At 42.6% G+C, this 23,618-nt stretch overlaps 1 protein-coding gene across 4 annotated transcripts in view; it reads left to right on the top strand.

The window, feature by feature from the left end:
- CALD1 (caldesmon 1) overlaps positions 1 to 23,618 on the top strand; it is a 202,360-nt gene that overhangs the window by 88,915 nt on the left and 89,827 nt on the right. For 3 of the 4 annotated variants that reach the window (XM_040594446.1, XM_040594447.1, XM_040594449.1), the window contains one exon: positions 14,176 to 14,287. In XM_040594446.1, the coding sequence (XP_040450380.1) occupies positions 14,217 to 14,287 (71 nt within the window). In that variant the 5' untranslated portion in view covers positions 14,176 to 14,216. Of the gene's footprint in view, positions 1 to 13,355; positions 13,496 to 14,175; positions 14,288 to 23,618 lie in introns of those variants that run through there. The other variant, XM_040594445.1, reaches the window with a different exon arrangement.

Here is a 23,618-nt window from a genome sequence, read left to right as displayed (position 1 = left end):
TTTAGTTTGATCCATCTTTGTACATCTTTTCCAAAGTCTGTTTCTTTCTTCAGACCTCTTTTTCCATTCTTGCCTCTGTTCCCTTGCCGCCTTAACATTTTTTTCCACATTTAACATGGTATCCTTGCAGAGATTATCTCTACTTCACTCCTGTAGAGCCATCGGATCTGGTGAGTTCTGAAGCACCCACTTTTAGAAGGCCTCACTGCACATATGCCAGCCTTAAGTAGTGCAATTATTTCTGCTTTCTTCATTTTGAAGAAGGCATAAGATTTGAGGGCTGAGTTCAGTATTTATTTTTTTTCCCAGCTAGCCCATAACTAAAGATGAAGTGACTGAGTTATGGAGAACAATTTGCTTAGTAAACATAGGCTGCTTTCCTATTTGTAGAGCATTTACAGTTTGGAAGTTCTCTCTTCTCTCCCCTTCCACCTTTTTGTTTCTGGTTTTGGCCAATACTTTGTACACATACAATCTTGTTCTGTTGGTTGAGTGTGAAAAATGTGCTTCATGTGCCTTCGGTGCCCAGAACTTGGACTTTGACCAGCTGTACGTGCTCTGTGTCTCATTCTGAGCTGGTGGACCTAACGTGGCAACAAGGGAGACTGGAGGAAACCTCATAGGGGTTTTGGATCTTTATGGAGAGGAATTAAGGAAAGGTAGCAGATAATGCATATTACAGAGATTTAATTTTTTTTCAACTTATTTTTGGAAGGAAAATTAAACATTTTCTTTTCTGGACTATGCAGACATTGTCTGAGACACTGTTCCTAAAAAAAATTAAACAACTGTAAAATGTATTGTCTTGATACAGTGCTCAAGTGTAACTTTCCTTTGTTGAGTTAATACAAAGTACGTCTGTCTGTGTGCTCTCAGTATTTAAGTGCACAGGAGACTCTCAGGCCTCACCTGTCTCATTCATTTGACTCTGAGCCAGCCTCTGTTGGAAGCTGTGATGATGCTGTTCCCATGCAGGGAAGCAGTGTACAGTCACATACAACATTACTGATGTACTGTACTGATGCATTGCTGTTGTGGTGTTTGCTGGCAGTAAGTATTTGTGCCTGAATGTCTAGATAGCAGTCAGATTATTGTCAAGATTATTTAACAGCTTCACTGAGCTCATGAAGAGAGTTGGCAATACCATAATCTTGCTGTGTCAGGTTTTATGCTGGCTCATGCACAGCATGTGAATGTGCCGTCTTGCCCATCAGTTTTTTTGTTGTAATAAAGCCTCACTGCTTTTTTTTCTTTTGATCTTCTGTTTTGGTGACACTGTTCTGTTAGTGTTTCCTTGCTTTCAGCTAAACTCAGCATGAAGGGGGTCTATGATATAAACTTCAAATATGGCAAATGGTTTAAGGGGCATCTATTTTGCAGTACCTTGTTTGAGCTGTCCTGTTGAAAGGCTTTGCATTTTTGCTGCCCTGCTTCACCTCCTTAAAGCTGGCACTGACCTCATGCTTCAATTTTCAAGCAAAATGACACGGAATTGCTGTTCATTACAAATAAATTGTTATAGCTACTTGACAGGAAACAATCTGGGTTTCATTTGTAAAGATGACTTAAATATGACTTTACAAGCGTGAGCTGGAAAAGTCCAGTATAAATTTCTGAAGCTTGATCCATTCCTGGTGGAATTCCACAAATTTCCATGATGCTCTGCCATTGAGTAACTGGACTTTCAGCTGCAGTGTGTCTATCGTGGTGACATGCACTGTGTCTGTGCACAGTAATCCTACAGGTACTGAGAGGAAAGATGAGTTAATTAAGGTTCAAGAGCCCAGAGGCAAGACTTGAAAAGATACGTTTTGTTTCTTCTGAGTAACAGGTTGGATTCAAAATACTTAGTGACTCTTAGGGTACAACTAGTAAGATCTGCAAACCCAAGTACTTCAGGGGTGGTTTTTTATAGTATTTCTTTTTTCTTTAAAAATTAAGGGCTGACGATTAAAACTTGGTATTGTTACTTATTGCTGGTTCAATAGAGCAAGCAAGAGAGACCCCTCAACTCTCATTGGAGTTTATGAAGCCCAGCACTAGGCAAGGCTGGATACTAGGGCTGTATGTTTTAACAGGAGAAGAAAGAGAGTTGAAAATACAAAAGCGAAGCCACAGTAAGCTGGCTGCATTGTATCTTCATATTATTTTCTATTACTTTTTTATGACTGACTATGTAGCTTAATATATCATGATTTTGTATTTTGAAATGCGTTCCAGAAAACATGTGGAGTTTGAAGTCTGGCTGAGTGAATATTGCTGTTGGAACCTTACCTTAGACTTGCTTGAACATTTTACTATTTTTAATGGCATTACCTTAGGTTTTTAATTCAAGACCTGAGAGATGCAGAGAAAGTTTGACTAGAGTGATAAAACATTCATAAAACCTACCTGGACACAAATAAATTCAGACAACTGGCTGAAATATTGCATGTGAACATGAAGGTCAATGTGATGGTGCAAGAGTAGGAAAAGAGGGGAGCACCAAATGACGGGAGCAGAGTAATAGAAGGCAGAGAGGCAGATACTTCCCATCTTTGATCATCTCCTTGCTTGGAGGGGGAAACCCTTCTCCCTAGTGGACAGGGGAGGAAAGTATAGAGGGCTGCATTGCTGCTTCTAGCTTCCTTGCCAGTTGTGGTGCAGAAGAAATGCTCCTGCACTTGGACAGAGCAACATCTTCCCTGCCTGATGCCTGCCCTTCTCCTAGCCCAGACCCTCTACCTATTGCCAGAGCTGTGACTGCCATTCTCAATGTGAGCCTCTGCTTGTTATGATGGACACCAAACTGCCTTGTCTTGTGTTATCCCTGCCTACTTCTTCGGGTGATTAACTCCACTAGGCAAGAGCTCCAAGCATACTTTCTGTTCCTGTGGCTTGTCCTGCTTCACACCACTGTGGTGGTACCTTGCTGTGTGGGATGATTGTGGCTTTGCACATTGAAAAGAGACTAACAGCATCATGGTGATTAGCACTCAGTGCATGGTCATCAGCTCCTGTGGGCATTTCTGTCCCGGGTTGCACCTCCACTGCACCTGGCTCCAGTTCGGAGTCAGGCTCTGCCCCTCTCTCAGACAGCTGCTGTCCTTGCTGACATGTGTCACTACATGTCTGTCCTGACGCACGCTCCACTGGGCACACTCGCAGCTACGCTGTTTCCCTCAGAGAGGAGGCAGCTTGCAGGATCAGGGCATGCAGTGCATCTGTGACATCTGCCAGCTGACCTAGTGTGGGTCTCCCTCTCCAGAGGATGTGAAGTTGGATCAGAGAGTATTGACAAGAAGAGTCATTTTTCCTTTTCCCTACACCTTCAAAGGCACAAACTGAATGGATACAATGTGGCGGTTTTATCTCTGTAGTCCAGAAACTGAAGACTGGCTTTTCCACAGGTGTGGCAGCTTCTTCTGCCTGTGTGGTATTCTTTCCCATGCTCTGATTTTTTTCCACTAGAAACCAATGGGAAAATTGGCATTGGCATTGACATTTATAGGGCAAGAAGAAATGCATTCTCCTCTTTAGGATGTCTTGGTCACCTGAGCTGGACCATACCTGTTTCTTACTGATGTTTGTCTGTTCTTTCCTATTATTAAGAAAAAAATTGCTCCTGACTGGAAGGTGGTGGCATGGGCATTTGTTTTCAGCACTTGGAGTTCAGTGGGAGATGAAGTTGGCCAACAGCTGGGACGCTGCCACAAGTTTCAACAGTCAGGCCACAGATTTGTGACAAAGCATGCAGGAGGACTAAATGTGTGATGTGGGCATTCTTGTGATTAGATTAACATGGTGAAGCTGAAGGTCTTCACGGGTAGAAGTAGATAAAAGACAAGGGCAACTAGTGCATGATATTCCATGAGCCTGCTTCCCAGTGTTTGAATGCAGAGAAAAAGTGAATGCAAGTCAGAGCTCATTTTGGGACTAAGCACTTTTACAAGCTGGTTTGTGGACTATAAAATGCCTTTGATTTCAGTGTGTTTTGTACTTTGAGATGGAGGCCTCATTGTCATTACCTGGGATATCCTCACTTATGATTAAATGGTAGTAAAGGGCAATGCAGTTTTCACCTGCCCTTTGTATCTGCAGCAAAGGCAAAGTATTTCCTCAGTGATAACGGTATGAGTAAAAAGAATTTGTTTCGCAAAAGTGAGCATTGCAAAAGTAAAAGAAATTCAGCCTTTGTCTGTGTATGCACAAAGGTAGGAGAAGACAAAGCAGCCTATATCGGCTCACACCAATTTCTGACATGCAGGGTAAGCTCACTGATCTTTTGTACTGTGTATTAGATAAATTTGGCCTGTGAGGGTGGAATCCAGTCCTGATTGAAGTCTCTGGGAAGTCTGCCAGAGATTCCAACAGGACCAGGATTTGAATTCTAGTCTGTATATCAATAATATTTCAGTATCTTCTGATCTTTAGGGACAACATATTTGAAATGCTTCAGATGACACTTGAATGGGAGAGTCAAGGGTCAATCCTTCTAACATGAGAACCAGTGGCTGTGCCAGCAGCTTCCAGCTATGTCTTGTTTCTTCCTTTGTCTGCTAATGGGAAATGATAGACAAATGTCACAGAGATCAGGGGTGGGACCAGTGTATGCAAATCTAAATGTCAAGAGAAAGCTCTGCCTGGCCCTTGTGTCAGTGTGCAGTAGGAGAAAGATGAGGAAGGAAGTGGGAGGAGTGGAAATGGCATACCCACACTCACCCTGCCCAAGGGAATAAAGACAAACGGGGACTTTCCATTGCAACTGACTGGCTCTGAGACGATAGGTCCTACTGCTGCATGCTTAGAAATGTATTGCAGTGCTGGCAGCAGCACACTAGATGTTTGCACACCCCTGGGATGGTGGAGAACTCTAATGCTCCTTCCCCAGTGCTGAATTAGATAATGGATATGAAAGGGGGACCTGAGCAGCTGTTTAAAGCTATGGATCTTTTAGTTGCAAATCCAAGGACTGAACTCTGTGGCAGGGACAATGTCCTATAAAAAGGTCCGTGCCAGCACTTTCATGTGGTTCACTCTGCAGCAGCAGGAGCTGACACAGAGCCTGGCACCTGCAAGAACATATAGGGCACTCACTTGTGGTAACCGATGCTGTAGCAAGGGTGGGTGAAACCTGTTCAGCACCGATTTGAATCAAGGGCCTGGGCCATGGTGTGGTCCTGTGGGCCATCAAGAGTCTTCACAGCACCAACTGGGAATCTCTGTTCTACATAATGACTGCATAGTTTTGCTCAGGATGCCACAGAGATGTTAACTAATACATTAATCAGATTTTAAAATGTCCCACCAATGCACATAAGCTTTTTTTACTCCTGTGAAAGATGAGGTGGAGAATGTACCTTATGCCACAAGCAGAGATTTTAACAGATGTTTTTTTGACTTAGTTGTCGAAATTCTAGGTAATTCTCTGCCTCCTTCTCATAGAGTCAGTGGTTGGTACATACCCATGTAGATGGAAATGGAATGTTCTGTGAATAGAAACTGGGACTTTGAAAAATCTCCAAAGTTTGATTTTCTCATCCTAAGTATGAATTGAACTCGGCTGGTTTGCCATTGATGAATTTTCCTTGGAAGTCCTAAGAAGCATGATCAGATAAAGCAAGGTACAGGCTAGGTTGGAATAAAACTGTGTGTTCACATGACCTAATACGTTTATTTTGCCTCAAGTCCCAAATAAGCTATTCTGTTTGGGAAGGAGTAAAGCTGCTTGATACCACTGTGTGTGTGTATACATATATATACACACACATACACACACATATACATAAGTTCATTTTCTGCAGTCAACATGAACACTTGGCCAAGTTTACAGTAACAACTGCAGATGTGGTTTTACATGAAAGGAGCCTTAAAAATGAATTTATAGAGCAAAGAACCTCTTTAAATGCAAGCTTTACTATTGGTGATATATGATCGCCAGCAATATCCAACATGTTGGAATGAAGAAAGAGCATGCATGAGGTGTGAAAAAGGAAAAATCAATCTATTGAACTCCACCTTTTGACTTCAATGAAATTGTGCCTGTTTCTGAAAGACCTGAGTGGCACTGAATGCTTCTAATGCAGAGTTTAAAGGGGAGTGGGGAAAATAATTTCCAATGTTTTCTGACAGATTTTCATAGAAAACAGATTTATTTGTTTTGACTGAAGATAGATTAAGGAACTGTAATTCTTCTGATATTGCAGTAGAATGCTTGCCATACCTGCATTTCATGGGTGCCAGATTAAACAAGTCAAGCTTAGACAATGAGTGATGCTAGCTGAGCTGCTGTCATCTGCAAAGGACAACGAAGAGGTTCTGTTTTCATTCCTGTGGTGGAGGAGGTAGAAAGAAAAGGCAGTGGTAGTCCTTGGGATACAGTGGATGTCATGGTATGTAGCCAGCTCAAGCAAAATATTCTTTATGCTTCTCACTGACCGGTCCTTTACTGACTTGAAAGGTCCACACCTCTACACCAGGGTTTTGGAACAACTGAAGTGGAGACAGATGGGAAAATGGCACACTTGGATTAATAGGGTACAACTCACAAAGCTGCTTGCAGTCTCAGTTTATGTCAAGCTTTAATGAGACATTTGATCCTTTTTGTGGGAGTATTTAAAGAAAAAAAGTGGACAATGACAGAAAAACTTAGATCTTGTGTTACCATCTGATCCTGCAGTGAGGACCGGTCATAAGTCAGAGGTCCAGCTGCACGCATGTAGACTTGGAAGCCATTCCTTTACTACCCCTCTGTAGGAAAGGGTCAGAAAGAATTTCCCTTTATCACCTTTCAGCCCTTCTCTGCAGCAGACATTTCTATTTTTAGGATTTGGCTTTTTTAGCATTGATGTTACTGTTTTATCTAGAGGGCAGGGCTGAACTTGGGGCCTGGTTGTGTTTTAGCCATCTGTAAATGCACAGTGAGAAGAATTTGCAACTGGTGGAGATAACATAAGGACTAAGAGGCACAAAACTGACTAAGGCTCAGTCCCTAAGGCCACAAAGTAAATCAGAGGTGTGGAACCAAGCAGGAGTATCCCCAGTTGCTGGGTTCACCCTGAATGCTAGGCTCTGGGCCATGGTATCTCATTGGCCTCCCTGTTCTGCCCTGGGTTACTTGAGTTCTGGAAATTCTGAAGCAGTTTCTCTTTGCACTGTGCCTGCCTCCTGCTTCTTGGGATAAGGAAGGGAGGAAAAAAAGGGAGGGAAAGGCTAAGGTCATGGGGTTTTTTTCATGAAGAAACCTGATATTGTCCTTTTTACTACTGTATTTGGTTTGTGTGGCAAGGTTTTTAGTAGCGGGGGGACTGCAGGGGTGGCTTCTGTGAGAAACTACTGGAAGCTTCCCCTATGTCCGATAAAGCCAGTACCAACCAGCTCCAAGATGGACCCACTGCTGGCCAAGGCTGAGCCCACCGGCGATGGTGGTAGCATCTCTGTGATAATGTGTTTAGGAAGGGGGGAAACAAAATGTGTCTGGGCAAGAATAACTGCAGCTGGAGAGAGAAGTGAGAACATGTGAGGGCAACAACTCTGCAGACACCAAGGTCAGTGCAGAAGGAGGCAGGAGGTGCTCCAGGTGCCACAGCAGAGATTCTCCTGCAGCCTCTGGTGAAGACATGGTGAGGCAGGCTGTGCCCCTGAAGCCCACAGAGGTTAACAGTGGAGCAAATATCCACCTGCAGCCTGTGGAGGACCCTGCACTGGAGCAGGTGGATGCCTGAAGGAGGCTGTGAGCCCATGGGAAGCCTGTGCTGGGGCAGGTTCCTGGCAGGACCTGTGGACCTCTGATGAGAGAGGGGCCCAGGCTGGAGCAGGCATGCTGGCAGGACTTGTGGCCCTGCAGGGGACCCACACTGGAGCAGTCTGTTCCTGAAGAACTTCATTGCATGGAAGGGACCCATGCTGGAGCAGGGGAAGAGTGTGAGGAGTCCTCCCTCTGAAAAGGAAGGAGCAGCAGAGACAACATGTGATGATCTGACTGTAACCCCCATTCCATGTCCCTCTATGCCACTGCAGGGAAGGAGTAGAGAACTTGGGAGTAAAGTTAAGGTGGGGAAGGTGTTTTAAGATTTGGTTTTATTTCTAATTATCCTACTTTGATTTGATTCGTAATGAATGAGACTAAGTTCCCCAAGTAGAGTCTGTTTTGCCTGTTGTCGTGGTTTAACCCTGGCTGGCAACCAAGCACCACGTAGCCGCTTGCTCACTCCCTCTCACCCAGAGGGATGGGGAGGAGAATCGGAAAGGAATGTAAAACTCAAGGGTTGAGATAAGAACAATTTAATAGATAAAGCAAAAGCCACTAACATAAGCAAAGCAAAGCAAGGAATTCATTCACTACTTCCCATGGGCAGGCAGGTGTTCCGCCAACTCCAGGAAAGCAGGGCTCCATCATGCGTAATGGTTACTTGGGAAGACAAATGCCATGATGTTGGATGTCCTCCCCTTCCTCCTTCTTCCCCTGGTTTATACGCTCAGCATGACATCATATGATATGGAATACTTCTTTGGCTACTTTGAGTCACCTGTCCTGGCTGTGTCCCTTCCCAATTTCCAGTGCCTCTCCATCCCTCTTGCTGGCAGGGCCCAAGAAACTGAAAAGTCCTTGACTTAGTATAAACATCACCCAGCAACAACTACAAATATCAGTGTCCTATCAACATTGTTCTCACATCAGAGCCAAAAGACAGCACTGCACCAGCTACTACTGAGAAAACTAACTCTATCCCAGCTGAAACCAGGACACCTGTGATGGTAATTGGTGAATAATCTCTCCCTGTCCTTGTCTGGACCCTAAAGCCTTAAGTTGTATTTGTATTTTCTCTTCCCTGTCCAGCTGAGGAAGGGCAGTGATAATGTGGATTTGGTGGGCACCTGGCATCCAGTCAGGCTCAGTCCACCACAATTTTTCTGTGCTTCCTGTAGGTCCCACAGAACTGGGGTCCTACAGCGTGCAGGATGTGTCTCTGTTGGTAACCCCATTTCAGTTGACCAGTGTGAGAGGCTTGTTGGGCTAAGGAAGGAAGGGAAGGTACCTGGTATACAGTGCATGCAGATGTCTTTAGATAAGAAGGGAAATTTAGCAGAAAATCTGTCGTATTCCAAAGAAATTGAAAGCCAAATCCCCTTGCTCTCACCTTCAGGTGAATGAAGCTATTTTCTGCCCTCATTCTTTAATGAAGAGTGGGTCAAACTGCTGAGAGGGGGTCTGGCAAGAGCTCTGATGGATCTGCATGGACAGTCATCACAGCTTGCAATCTGCCTAGCAGTTGTCTGTGTGAAGCTTACCCTGGGCATTCGTAACACTGGAGCAGTGAGCGATCCTGTGTTAAGGAAACAGGCATGACCTTCAGCCTTTTTGGGCCTGAAGGTCACCAGGAGGAAATTTGCAATTGTTTCACTGTACTGGGAGGGAAGCAAGATGGCATGTGCTTGCACCATGCTGTCACCAGACATGGCCAGCATAAAGCCCTGTGCAATATAAACAGCCATACTATATTAGGGAATATGCTTTGGCCTGAGGTTTATTGGCTCAACCAAGTTGAAGCTGGTGCAGTGGCTCAGCATAAACATTGCAGACTGGGAACTCATTCAGTGTAATGGAAAGGTGACTGGCAGGTCCTGAAACACAGACATTTCAGTTTGTTAAAGACTTGAGCAGAAGTTTGCGTTTTCATTTGCTTGTTACCAAGTCTAGCTCATCTGTTTTTAAGGTCCCCCAAGTGCTGAGTTGTCTCTGAAATCAGTGCTGGGAATAGGGTGAGGACAGTCTTAAATCTGACCCAGATCAGGAAGTTATTTTGCTCTCCATGCTGGAATTATACTGGTATGTGGTTGTGTGTGTATTTCTACCTAGCCAATTTATTGTTTGCTTTCAAAAAGCATATTCCCATTAATTGCTATTAAAATACTTTGTCATATATTTACAATTACTGTGCATTCTTCTGATTTTACTTTGATGAAAGCTGAAAGAAGACAAAATTTTAAACTCTGTCATGGGATGAGGCATAAAGGGAAGTGGGATTAGCATGTGTGTGTTTTGTATCAGGAGGGATTAAATATGACTGTCCTTGAAGGAAGCAGTTTTTAGCAAGACAATGAAAAATGCAATAAATTTTAGCAATAAACGTAGTCAACTGAAGATCAATGACATTGCGCGAAGTGCAGAGATGAAAAGAAGAGGGAGAGTCTAGTACTGCTTTTTAAATGAAAAATGTTTTTGTGAGGAGATGGTATTTGCAGGGCACATACTTTGCTATGATTCTGATTCATTGCTGGTAAATATAGGTAAGTTACTTTGCTTATCAATCTCTTAGTCTTAGCATGTCTTCAGGAACACCACAGGGTTCATCAGAGATCACATTATCTAAAGGTTCAGTCTCAGAATCAAAAGAGATAGGGACCCTGAGAAGACACTTGTATGTGAGGCTGTGGAAAATCTAAGGATCTGAGCAAGAATTATCCTCAGTAGATTCTGAGAGGTGTTTAAAAAAACAAAACAAAACACAAACCAAACCAAGAAATAAGGTCAAAGATCTCTGTACAATTCTTCCCTAGGTCCCTCTTCTGAGTCTGGTGGTGGAAAACTCCTGAGAGTTCACTTCAGATTTTTTCAGTATTATTTCAGTTATGTAAATGTTGAAAAGACGCTGAGGGTCTTGTTTTGAGATAGAAGCAACAAAATATTAATTTTTATAGTCCACCCTTTCACAGTGTAAAACTAGTCCATATTCCAGTAATTTGCATATGTGTGTTGGATGTCAGGGGAATGGTGCTGGTCAAATAGTTTCAGAGATCTACTTCTATTCGCAAAAAGAAAAAAATAATTCTGCTTCTTTAAAATTTGTTGATGACCTCTGGTTGAATTAGGTGCAAAACATATACCTGGAAATAATTTGGAGAAAAAACCTGAGATATCAAAACATTTTCCATTGTACTTTGCAAACCAAAATTTTTATATTTAAATTAAAACCAAGGAGCTTTTCATTTTCCCCCTGTGGTTGAATGGAACATTACTTTTGATTTGAAGCAGTTTTCCAAGGGACAATTTCCCTCTTTTCAGAAAAGTGAAACTTCTTTTGTCTGACACCAAATTATTAAAAATGTGTAACAGGGGAAAAAAAAACAATCAGCAAGTAAAAAAAAAAAAAAAAAATCACTTTGCACACCTGGGAAGGTCACACGGTAAGACATTTTCACACATGGCTCTGAAGACAGGCCCTGGAGTGGAGCTGGATGGAGTGTTACATTTTATCCCAGGATGTTTTCACTCATGAACAATTTTTATTTTAAAGAGAGAAGCATCAAAATGTGCATGTTCCTGAAAATGGTTTGTAGAAAATACTTCAAATAATTGGTACCTTCATCTATAAGCAAAGCGATTTTTAAATCTTCCGAGAGGCAAGAATTCTCTGAGAACTCTGATTTTATATTTTTTGTGGAAATAAGAAGCTATTTTAGATACATACATGAAGTTATTGCCTAGTAGTTTTTAGAGGCTGAAAGATAAGTAATTTTTGAGAAGACAGTGAACAGCACTGAATTCTTCAAGGGGACCTGATACGGCTTTGCTAACTAAAAGTTGTATGGTTGACCTGAACTCCACTTCCCAAGTGCCTTCCTCATTTTTAAAAAAGCGATTTGGCTTGCAAGTCATCTGAGTGCCATGAAGTGGCTGGACCTCAGTCCTTCAAGAGGAGATACTATAATAAACCCTAGACATTCTCCCAAGAAGTCCATCCATCTGATCTTCATCAAACAACAGAAAAGCACCCTGTAGATGGAGGAAGGTTGTTGCAGCAGGGAACTTCTCGTGACTGCTGTGCAATCTCCTCTGTGTTCCTGGGAAGGAAAGAGGAGAGGAAGAACAGAAATAGTTTGGGTTGTTGTTGTTATGCTCCTCAGCTTTCCTCATGAGGAAGACAGCTTGAGCTTTTGAGGATGAGTGATGGTGCTGAGGACCATGTAGAAAGGGAAGGGGTGGAGGTACTGGCTGGGACATTTGGGGAGGCGATGGGGGAAATGTGAGTGCACAGAGTATGGAGCTGCAGGAAGAGAAGGGAGTGAGCCTTAGTCAGGAGAGGTGGAGAGTGGGATGCACCTGGCTGGGGGAGAAGTCATGAAGGTGCAAATAAATCAGGTGTCAAAGCATGGATACTTTGGGGAGGTAAAGGGTGGAAAAAAACTTTGAGATTCTCAGTTCTAGCACAAGAGTTGTCAGTCTAACAATCAGCACTTTATATTTTAAATTCCTGATGATGACCGTACTCTACAGATTAAATGCTGCTGCCTGTTGCAGTCTTGGTTCCTGTGGACACCATCATCTGCCCTCTATGCACAGAAACCCAGCATGCTGCTTCAGACTTGCTCCGTGTAGTCTACCATTCCTCCTTTGATACTCATCTCCCAGCCAGGGGGGAACCACATCAGTCCTGCAACTCACGAGCTCTCTAGCAAAGGAACTGGTGCAGGATTTAGCTGTACATGTGGGCTGAGATGAAAACATTTCTTGGGAGAAAACAGCAGATTTGCTGTTCTGTGTCCTTCTTACATGGTGGTAAGAGTAAATAAACAAAAGATTTGAAAAAATGTCTTGTTACAACTTGCTTTTTATATAATTGTCGATTTGTGCATTAAAAAAAAAGCAGCAGCAATTATAAAGTCACTATCAGATTTGCAAAATTAATGTTTCCTTTGAACCTCCACAAAACAACCCCAGCCAGCCAAACATGAAGAAACTCACAACAACAAAGTTTTAAATCCCTCAATCCAGGAACAAATCAGAAAGAAAAACACCCCCAGGAAAAAGTAAACTAATAAAATAACCTTCACAAAACCCTTGCCTTCAGCAGTGTTTTAATCCAAAAAAGGGGGCAGAAAAAGCCACAGATACCCTTAAGTCATGAGAGGCTTTGCTGTTGCCAGTGATTTTATGGGGAGGGTGCTTGGATGCTGCACCAGTGGACAGGAATATAAAGCCACAAGGCAGATCTGCATCTGCAAACGGGGCACTTCAAATAGTTTACAAATGCACCTTGGCTTTGTTTCCCTTAAACTGCAAGCAGTCCATAAGCCACCTTTGAAAATTTTAGTCTGCATCTGGACGCTGGCTTTCTCTGTGGAGTCAATGGCTGGTCTTGTACTAATGGGCTGGAAAATGTTTTTTGGGGGGGACGTGGGGGGGGGTGGGGGGTGGAAATCCTCCGAGTGCAGCGCCTAGGCTAGAATTGCAGAGGAAGCTGAGGCCTCCAGCCCTGCACAGGAAGCAATCTTAGAGCAGGCCTTAAATGCCAGATTCCAGGCAGAGTTTAACTAACCACTGACAGCTCTGTAAACAAAGCAGGGACAAAAAGAGAACAGCTTTCCCTTTTCTGGTAGTCATTTTTGGTTTGGGGGCTGCAGGGGAATTCTGTAATGCTCGGCTTGATGGGATATAAACCAAGGCTGGAAAGGCTTTGTATATGAAGAACTGTAAAGGGGAAAATATTTCATGGACTAAATCATAAAGAAGAAGGTAGGGCACGGGGAAAAAGCATGGATTAAACTACAAAAAAAATACTGCTACTTTTGGTTCTTTGAGCAGGATTTATACACAGTTTGGCTCCTCCTGGGTGGTATTGAAAAGCTGCGGCTTATTTTCCTTCTTTTCTCCTTTCCTTCTCTCTTTTCTCTTTTCCTTTTCTCTCTTTTCTCTGTTACTTTTTCTTTCTTTTCTCATTTTCTCTTCCCTTTCTTTTCCCTTTTCTTGAAGGGGGGTTGGGAACGGACAGACTTTTGCAAAACTTTTAATTATCTGTGTAACTAAAGAAAATCTGTTGTGCAGCGTTTTTACTGCTTCCAGTGAAACTTGGAAGCCTGAAGTTAAAATCCTGCTGAATTGTTGCTTTTGTTTGTAAAAAAGACCTGTGACGTTACAAATAGCTAGTCTGCAGCGAGCAGATGTATACAGTCCTTACTTAAAGCATGTTGATTTAATTTTAGCTAGGAAACTAAACGCAGGCATGGGCTATGTTTATCCTACAAGGCATTTAATTAATCTTCTTTATCTCAACAATACTGAAGAATAATTTTTTTGATGGAGAACGAAAATAGTTGCAGTGAAGTTAAGAAAGCAAAACAAAACTAAATGGACGCTGTTGCTTAAACGCATCCATTGTGTTTTCTCTCTCATCTAAGTGGTCATCTCCCCTTTAGATTTGGATCTCTCCAGAGCTCCGAACGCTTGAACACCCACCATGGATGACTTTGAACGCCGCAGAGAACTCAGGAGGCAAAAGCGTGAGGAAATGCGCCTTGAAGCAGAGAGGTGAGGTATTACGTATGGAAAATGGTCTTAGTGGCTTGCATTTATTAGCAATGTCTTTGAGGATTTTTGTTTTAAATTCGAAAGTATGTCATAGCTAACCAAAGACTCTTTACTAACAATATGTGCTGTAAAATAGCTTTAGTTAATATTGTGGAATAGGTTGGAAGTCAGGGGTATCTAGTGTCTAATTCCATTAGGCTGTTGTAAATGTTCTGGCTTCTAGTTATTTTGTTGTATGGATAAATGTAAACAGTGAAGGTGGAGTATGGCCACATGAAATTATTGATAGGAAGACTCATGCTCAGATGCCATGTGAGTGAGTGTTGTGCAGAAGGGATTGTGTTTGTGTTTCCAGACATAGAACTAAAATTGTAAGATATTGATCGAAAGCTGAGATATCCTTGGTATATGTAGTATAGCATATCTGTGAGTTGTCTGCCATTACTGTGAAATTGCTGTTGTATTTGTACTGCCTGTCACTTTTTATTCATTTACAACCACTTTATGTAAGCAACAAGGGTAGTATTTGCTGTCAGTTATTACAGATTTCCTTTGGTGCAAATGAGAACAGAACTTGATGTGGGTATGATGATGTCAATTTATGAGAGCAGCAGCATGAAATACTGGGAATTACATTTTGTTAACTAACCCCATTTTACACCTGTACAGTTCTGTTTTCTTTAATTGATTTTTGTATGATTTATGCTGGAGCAAGGAGAGAGAAAGTCAGGCCCCATATATTTTTGTAATGTTTTCTTTGATATAAAGGTTTGATTTAGTTTATTAACACTACAGTGATTTAGAAAATAAAAAGGAACTTGGGTTTAAGCAGGTTTTGTATTTAATTTTTAATATGGACTTCATTTTTGTTTCTAGTCTTTCCCATGTGCTGACAAAACCATGGTGTTTCAGGTTCTGTATGCTGTAGGAGAAAATACATTTTTCTGAGCAGTTTTAAATGGAAGTCAGCAGAATGCAATGTATTTTGTATGCCTGGTTTGAGCTTTTTAATAAGGCCCCGCTACATCAGTAGGGCTTTCTGGTGGAAGCTGATGATACTTGGGGTAGAAATTCCAGGTAGGTGAGATGCAATAGCTGCCTTTCTTTCCGAAGGAAGTGTTGCCATGCAGAACTGGGTAGGTAAGCTCTCATCGGGCTATAAACTGAACCTGTGAGCTCTGGAAAGCAGCAGTGTTGCCTGCAGATAAATAAACTCATGTGAAACGCGGTGGTCAAAGGGAAATGAGGGGGCAGCCTCCTTTGCAAAACACAGCTGTCACCTGGTTGGTGACCTCTCCAAAAGGCAGAGGAGCAAATGTGCCATGGTGCTAAACTGCCTTCTTGTTCCAGAAGGTTTCCCCCTAGGCCTGGGGCGCAGTATATTTTTGTTGGGCAGCAAGTGAGGGATTGTGGAGCCTGTGCTGATCCACGGTATAGTACATGGTATTCATATACTTCTAGTGTATTTCTGCTTTAAAAAAATATTTTTAAGGATATCTTAGGGTTTGTTGCTAATAGAGGCCTTGGGTGGCCTGTGGAGGATTCTGGGAGTGTAGTTTGGGAGGTGTTTTCTACTATAAAAATATGTCACTTGAACTTCCCGTGAGTGCATCCAAGCTCTTGTGTGTGTGCAGAGTCTGTGGGGTGTTCCGGACATCAGTGATGTAGCATGGACGGCTTCCAGAGGCAGTGACAGCTGCAGGGGGTTGGAAATAAGAGGCTCTGCCCTTGCCACCACGGAAGCTGAAATCCAGAACTTCAGGGGTATCCATAAGTCACTGTGTGGCCTGAAATTTTATGCATGGTCCCTGATCATGCACAGGGAAACTGAAGCCCTGGGGAGGCAAAAGCTGCAGGCAGCAGCTCACCGATGTCCCTTGAGGGTATCCTCCCTGGGGAGCACTGCAAACTGATGGTGATACCTGCCCCTGGGTGATGGGGAAGCCAAGGGGTTGGACCAGGGAGTGATGGCTGCTGACATGGGAAATAGCCTGCTCCCCACCCACTCAAGCCTGCTTTTGGGAAGTGTTTTCACCACATTTGGGGCAGCTTTGCCAGGTTTTTTTGTGTGGGTTACCTTTGTGGAGGAGGCAAGCTTGGTGGCAGCCCGACCAGAGGAGAAGGTCTTGGGCCCATGCCCCTGTTTTCTGCTGAATCGTTGCAGAAGTGCTCTGTGCCCTTTCCCACACATTTGAAGGCTTTTAGCAATAAATTGCTGTATGCTAAATCTTGCTGTACTCCCTTCACTGTTGCCAACTTCAAGCATTCAAGCATCATGAGTCAGACCCCTTAAAAGTCACAAGACTGCTTTAAAAATCTTGAGATCTTAAAAATAATTTAGTCTAGCCTTTTTATTTTTGGTTTGCCTTAACAATAACAGAGGCTTTTTCTCAAGTTCAGATGTGACTCTGGGAGCTGGGACCTCCCAAAACCTGCCCCAGCAGGGGCAATCCCAGGGAGGAGCTGAACATCCACACCCGTTGCATTGCACTGCTCATGTTGAGCTAAAGGCAGCAACATTTGGGTAGTTATTAACAAACAAATATATCATGCTAGATTGTTTTTGGTGGATTGAGATTTTTAGGGATTTGAGGATCATCTTCACCTTTAAAAATATGTGTACAATGTGTTTGTGTACATGTCTTAAGCCACAGCAATTCACTGGCCAGACCTCCTGCTGTCCAAACACTTTCAGGTGTTTTATCAAGTGAATCACGTTGTCCTAAAGAGCGGTATGAAAGCTGAAAATGCTCCATCAGCTCTGAGCACTAGTACCTGCTGCTCAGGCACAGGGCATTTCCCTGTATCCTCCCATCACTGGGCTGTAGCCTTGCGGTAGGGAAGCCACTGCTGGTTGTGAGCATTTCTGCTGGGAGATGGATGGATGGATGATTATGTGTAGGCTATAACATGTTTGCTAGTTCTCCCAGATGCTGTTCAGGCTTCAAGTTGAACAGCAAACTTAGAAGTGCAAGCGGCTATATCAGACGGCAGTATTTGTAACTCAGCCAGCCACAGTGATGCATTTTGTAATTTTCTGGAATTCATAAAGGAACATGGAAAGCCTGTCTTTCTAGCCTGATGCCTGTGCCCAAGAGAGACTGAGGGGTGAAGATGCCTTGTAGCAGCATCAACTCATGCACCACATACCCAAGAGGGAGTGACTTGATCTTACTGTGTCTTCTCCAGGGGCCAGAAACTGTGTGAGGACTGATCAGGATACATGTGCCATAAATTTTTCAAGTGTCTGTCATGCTGGAGCTACTGATGTCCAGTCACTTTTGTGTTGTCTTTGGAGATATTTAGTGCAAGTTCAGTTCTTGAGGGCTGCTGTTAGGCTTTGTGGGATGGTTTTTGTTTTGGTTTGGTTTGGTTTGGTTTTGGTTTTTTCCATTAGAAAGCTGTCGGAAATTATGCTTTATTGTGCTGTTTAGCCCTGGCATGCTGGGATGATATGCTTAGGGCTTGTCCTAAGGAGAGGCTGGCTTTGTCCTTTAAAAACCAACAGTGTGGCTCACCCCGGCATGTGCTTTGGCTAGTAGTTCATGCTGTGGCAACTTAGATATTGATTGTCACCAACTCAGAAAGCTAGTGGTTTTTTGGCATCTTTAGCTCTTACCATTTCAAGGTATCCCATACGTTCCCATGCAGACTCATTGCACCCACACAGGAATTTTGCCAGCCAGAATTTTTTGACTGATTGGATTTATCTGGGATCTCTGGAGGCCTATTAGTATGTAATACTACTACAGACCTGTCTAGGAGGTATGTGGCCAACAGCAGGCATATGGGGCTTTGCCCAGCTTTCTCCCAGGCTGTCAGACTTATTGCATGTGCTCAGGCTGGCAGGGACCCAGCAGCTCTTGTACCTCATGGAATAACAAGGCTTTCAAGGCATAGGCTGGGAAACCCGGGACAAAGTATGGCAGTGTTAACTGTGCCCATCCACTAGCATTTTGCATGTGGTTTGTACTGATCAGGTGTGAGGTCAGATAAAATAAGACTCCACCAGCCATTCCGGCGATGGGATATGCTACATCTCTAATGGCTCTGCAGCAAAGCCAAGGCTTTATCCTGCTCTTTGGAGGCAGAAAGAGTCCTGTGCCTGGGACAGTGGTTGTACAAAGCCCTGAGGTCCTGGTCCAGAGCTGGCTGAAATCTTTTTACTGGTTTCAGTGGGTTTTGGATTAAGCCCTACCTGAGTTATTCCAGCCAGATGATTTATGAGACAGTCTCAGTGGCAGACATGAAGGAGCTGGATGAATGCTTTGCTTTCCCAGCCACAGGGTACATACTGTGCTGGAGTATCGGGGCCCTCACAGAAACGGATTACTGATTTAATTGTCAGAAATGGGTAACTGACTTAACTGACAGGAAAAATCCCCGATATAATTGAAGCATGGGGTATTGACTTCTTTCAGCAAGGGAAAAAAACAAATGCTACCTGCTGCTTTGTGCCTCTTCCTAGGCAGTGAAAGATGTTTTGTTGAACAAAACCATTGGGTTTTGTCATTTTGATGTTGTAACTGACACTGGAAGAATTTAGCCTGAGGCTGTGTAGAGTGTGTGCGTCTGGAGGGGTGGTGCTTTGTATCTTGCTGATGCACTTTAGTCTGTCACAGCTGCATGCAGCTGCAGTGAAAAAAATGAGGTGAAATAATTCTTGAAGTGACAATAGACCTATTTCCTTGACTTAGAGCACAACTGAGAGCAAAAATTGCCCCCTTGAACTGTCTAAAGAATAGCTCTCAAGTTAATCTATTTAGCACTTAAGTCACAATTTTACAACTGGCTGACTTCTTGTTGCCCCAGCAGTGTATTTTCATCTCTCCATGGTGTTGAGGCTCTCTTAAAAATTATACTAGGAAGCTGATCCAATTTGCTTCATTACCATACCATCACTACTGCAGGCTTCAGGAAGGTCTTGGGGTCGTTGTCAGACTGGTCCTCATTTAGCTGAAGCTTAACTGAATCTGAACCACAGCTTTGCTCAGTGTAATGCCCTCCCCTAAGGGACTGCAAGTCATTTCATGGGCAAGGAACGGTATTGATCAACCTGTTGTAAAAATACAGCAAAGAGAAGTGGCTATCTATCATCAAATCACAAGCCACTCTCTAAAACCACCATACTGTTTTGTGGGCTGTGTAGGATTTCTTGACAGGGGCCACAGCTGCCCTGACTAAAGGGCTTATCTTCTTGCAGACCAATCAAATATTACTAAACATATCCTAAAAGGGTACGTAGGTAGGGCATACTGAAAAACACTGCCATTAAGCTTTATAGTTCCTGGTAGCATTAATTACTAAAGGCAGTAGGTAAAGATTATTAAAACAAACAAACAAACAAAAGCTTCCAATGGTTCAGTTACAAACCCTCTCCAGCCTCTCTTTTAAACAGTTTTATAAGGCAGTGATAATAAGGTTCACGTTCATGGATGTAGATTAGGGAATGCTCATAGAAGTAACTGAGCCTGCAGATCAGAGATGGCAGTGTGAAAGTCTCCTGGGGTGGTAACTTGCTCAATGCAACTTCAGTCAAAAAGTGACACATGTTTGAACCCAAAACTTACCTTGGTACAAGTGAAAAAGAAGTCAAGTGAATTTCAGTCCAGACCTGTGAAGGTAAGTACAGAATCAGCAAGACATTTAACATGCCTTTTAATGTTTTAGTGCTCCTGTTGAGGCTGGTGTTGCTCAAGTAAACATACAAAGGGCTGAGTCACCAAGTTAAAAAGGTAAAAAACATTAGGATCAGACAGGGCACATCTTTGCAGGACTTAATAAGAAGCACATTGTTTATCTTCTGGACAGGTAAGCCAGGACACATTTGTTGCCACATCATCTTAATGCTTCTTGAGAACAAGGAAACGTCATCCTTGTCAGCCACAGAAAGTGGACAATTTCTACTCTCCTGTCCAAGACAGTGAGGGTAAGTGAGTGTTCATGTTAGATCAACATTAAATGACCACAAATAGATTTTGAAACTGCTTCTTATTCCTGCAATGGAGTTATCTCTGGTATAGAGTGTACATTAGTGACAAATGTTAGTGTTGAGGGTTTAGGAATAAACATAGATGGTTCCTTTTTAATTACCCCCTACTTCTTGAAACACTAGAACTTGCCCATGTCTGGTTCTCAAACGTCTGGTTACATATTCAATAAGTTTTCAGGCTTCAATTCAGCCTTGTGTAACCAAATTAAGAATATGACCTTAATACAAATTTTCAAGGAATGCTTGTTTAAACATAAGAGAAGCTGGCTGCATATGCCTAACAAGTTGCTTCTCAATGTTCATGATTTATCTCAGAACAATACTTCAAAAATGTTTGGCCCCTGTCCTCTTGAGGGCTATGCCCTTGTTGGGTCCAAGCCCCTTTTGCTACTTAAACAAGAACTACAGTGGTTTTATCTCTCCATGAACTTCATATATCCTGGAATTCCAATACTTTGAGGGTTTCTGCTTATCTTTCTGTAAAATACTCCCCTTCTGGTAGAGTTGATACATATCTTCTGCCCAGGAGTCAGGTATTAAGACAATGAATAAATAAGATTAGAATTGTGTGAGGGTTGAGAACAAATTGAGGAAAAGTGCTCCAGCTGTTAACCTGTTTTCAAAGCTACCTTGAATTCCAGGACTGACAGCATGTATTTGGATTGTCAGGTTTGGCCCTTCACATTGCATTGATCACTGTTCCTGCAGTTCCTGAAGCTCATTGTTAATCCAGACAGAAAAGCATGACCCAGTGGCTCATTAAAGCACACCCTACTGCTATCACTGTCAAGTGAGGGTGGATACTGGACAAATCTTTGCTATTGTAGCAATTCAGATGCCCTGAAGGAAATAAACCATATGCAAAGCTGAGTAGAACCTACCACTTAATTTTACAGATGTTGTGTGTTTTGCAGATTATATTTTCTTTAAAGTCCTTATGGAGAAATGTTTTATAAACAAAGCTTTGTTCTTTCAAATAGCTAGACATACAGTATATAAACTTTGCTGAGCTAACCCCACTGCAATTCCTAAGCAGACAACAAAATCAGCTCCTTAGTATTTCAGATATTAATCCCACATGTACGTTAAAATCATTCTGTAATCTCTGTACTACATCTACTACACCAGCCAAGCTTTCAGGAGGACAGCCCAAATCCAGCACCCAGACAACTGGCAGAACGCCCCATCTTTCACCTCTTTCAACAGAGCAGCAGGTTTGCCTTGGGAGCACCAAGGAATTTGGGAAATTCATGGGTGAAAAGTACCCCTTCCAAGCCTGTAACCAGGTAATGCACCTACTGCCAAAACAAAGTTTTCCTTTCTGTTTCCTACTGTATTTTTATTAGCTTTAACTAGACCAAAGTCCTTGATGAAATGAATCTATTTAAATATCTGTCTAATAACTATGGGCATTGAGGCACAGCTTTTGGTGCTTTTTATTGACAATTTGCATATTTTAAAGGGCATTATATAAGAAGTAATACAACATAGTATTTTATCATGATTTTCAGAATTAGACTGAAGCATAGGCACCACACAAAGAAGCTGAAGGAGCCTGAAGCAGTGTAGCTGGTATAGTACAAATAAGTGTCAATGGTTGTCCTGTCACATTTATATTTAAAAAGGATATCTTTTTAATATCTTATGTGCTAATTGGCAGCATGCAGTCAATTAAGACAAGGTAGCCTGCAGTGCTCTTGCAGCTCTGTGCATCTGTCATTGTGCCTTCAAATGGTGTAAATCATATGTGCTATCAGAATTTTCTCATACAAAAGACCAGAAACTTGAAATACAAAAAGCTACATTAACTGAACGTTCGCCTAAGGTTTGTGAAGCCACAGAACCTTCAAACTTCCTGTACCAGCCACAACGGAGCAGTGTGGTGTCTGTGACTTATAGGTATGTATGTCCTTTGGAGGCAGACACTGCACCTCAGTTTCCCCAGCAGCATTTTCTGTCCCTTAGCAAGGAGTACATCAGCCCTCCACGTAGGTTACCTTCAGTTAACTCAATATAGCAGAGACCAAAGACACTGTCCTAGAACAACTCAGAATAAAGGAGGTTTAGTTCTTGGTCCCTAGGTCTACTTTTGTCAGTCAGTTTCTCGGGCAGGGCAATCCCCCATCTTCATTTATCTGGACAGCCAATGTCAGTTGTCAGAAAAACCCGCTCAAACTGTTGCTAAGTTTTATTAGATTCCTAATCCAGTCTCTTTTCATAAATAAAAGCAGTTGATCTGTATTTCTTTCTAGACAGTAGTATATGATGGAGCTCTCAGCTGTTCAGTCACTTCCCATGAGCCTGATATCCATAACTAGCATAAGAGGCAGGACTGATTTAGTTCATTGTATAAAGCCTTCTCAGGCTATAGGATTGTGCATACCTCGTCACACAAACCTATGCTTGCAAATGAGTTGGCTGAAAATTCTACATTAACTCTTCTTTTTTATTGTTATTATAAATGCCTCGTTATTAATAGTAATGCTCTGCAACAAATTTCATTTAGTTTAAAGAAAAGCAAAACGAATACTGCATTGTTCCCATACAAAAGAAGCTGATGGTTCAATATCCCTATATCTCAAAAAATGTTCAAAACAGTATTTTCAGGCAAATACATTATTCATTGACTTATTCACCTGTCATTATATTCTATAGCCTGCATGTTCTTGTTGTAAGTGGCTGATGGTATACATCCTGGTGGTCCCGCCTGCCCACTGAAATGGGCCATATGGGGTTTTGATGCTTTTTTGGACAAAGGGTCATCAGGTGCTGCTCATCTGTCTGGTTACTTCTCACAGCCCCTGCCACGATGTTGGTTGCCAGTGCAGCCCTGTCTGCTGTTGCCTAGGGGGGAAGGTGGGAACAAAGTGAGCAAGGCTACCCTGCACTGCCTCCCTGCCACAGGACCCACACCCTGGTCCTGGAGGCTAAGCAGCTACTGATGGGTAGTGCATCTGGGGCTGGACCCAACTGCCGAGGTGTGAACTGCCTGTGCATGTGGTGGCACAACATTGCATCTGAAGGAGGTGTTGAGCAGAGGCTGCGGCAGAAGGAAAGCATTGGTGGTGTTTAATTTGCTCTTTTGCTCTAAACAGAAGAGAGTAACTGAAAGTAGCCTCTAAAACTTCAAATTTCAAGATTTGGATAGGTGTGATCTCTTAGCTGTTACATCCCACTGCCTTCTTTTTAGCGAATAAGAGCATTGTTGAACTTGTTGCTTAATTGTGTCACTATTCTTCAGGGTATTCTGGGCTTAGAATGATTAAAGTTATTAGGCGTGATAGAAACGGCAGTTATTACCCAACTGTGAGACCTGTTAAGGAGTGACATGAAAATGAG

This window comes from Falco naumanni, chromosome 5, assembly GCF_017639655.2.
Source record: "Falco naumanni isolate bFalNau1 chromosome 5, bFalNau1.pat, whole genome shotgun sequence".
NCBI classification, from domain to species: domain Eukaryota; kingdom Metazoa; phylum Chordata; class Aves; order Falconiformes; family Falconidae; genus Falco; species Falco naumanni.
Note: the sequence above shows the minus strand (reverse complement) of the source record. Positions and strands in the feature narration are given on the sequence as shown.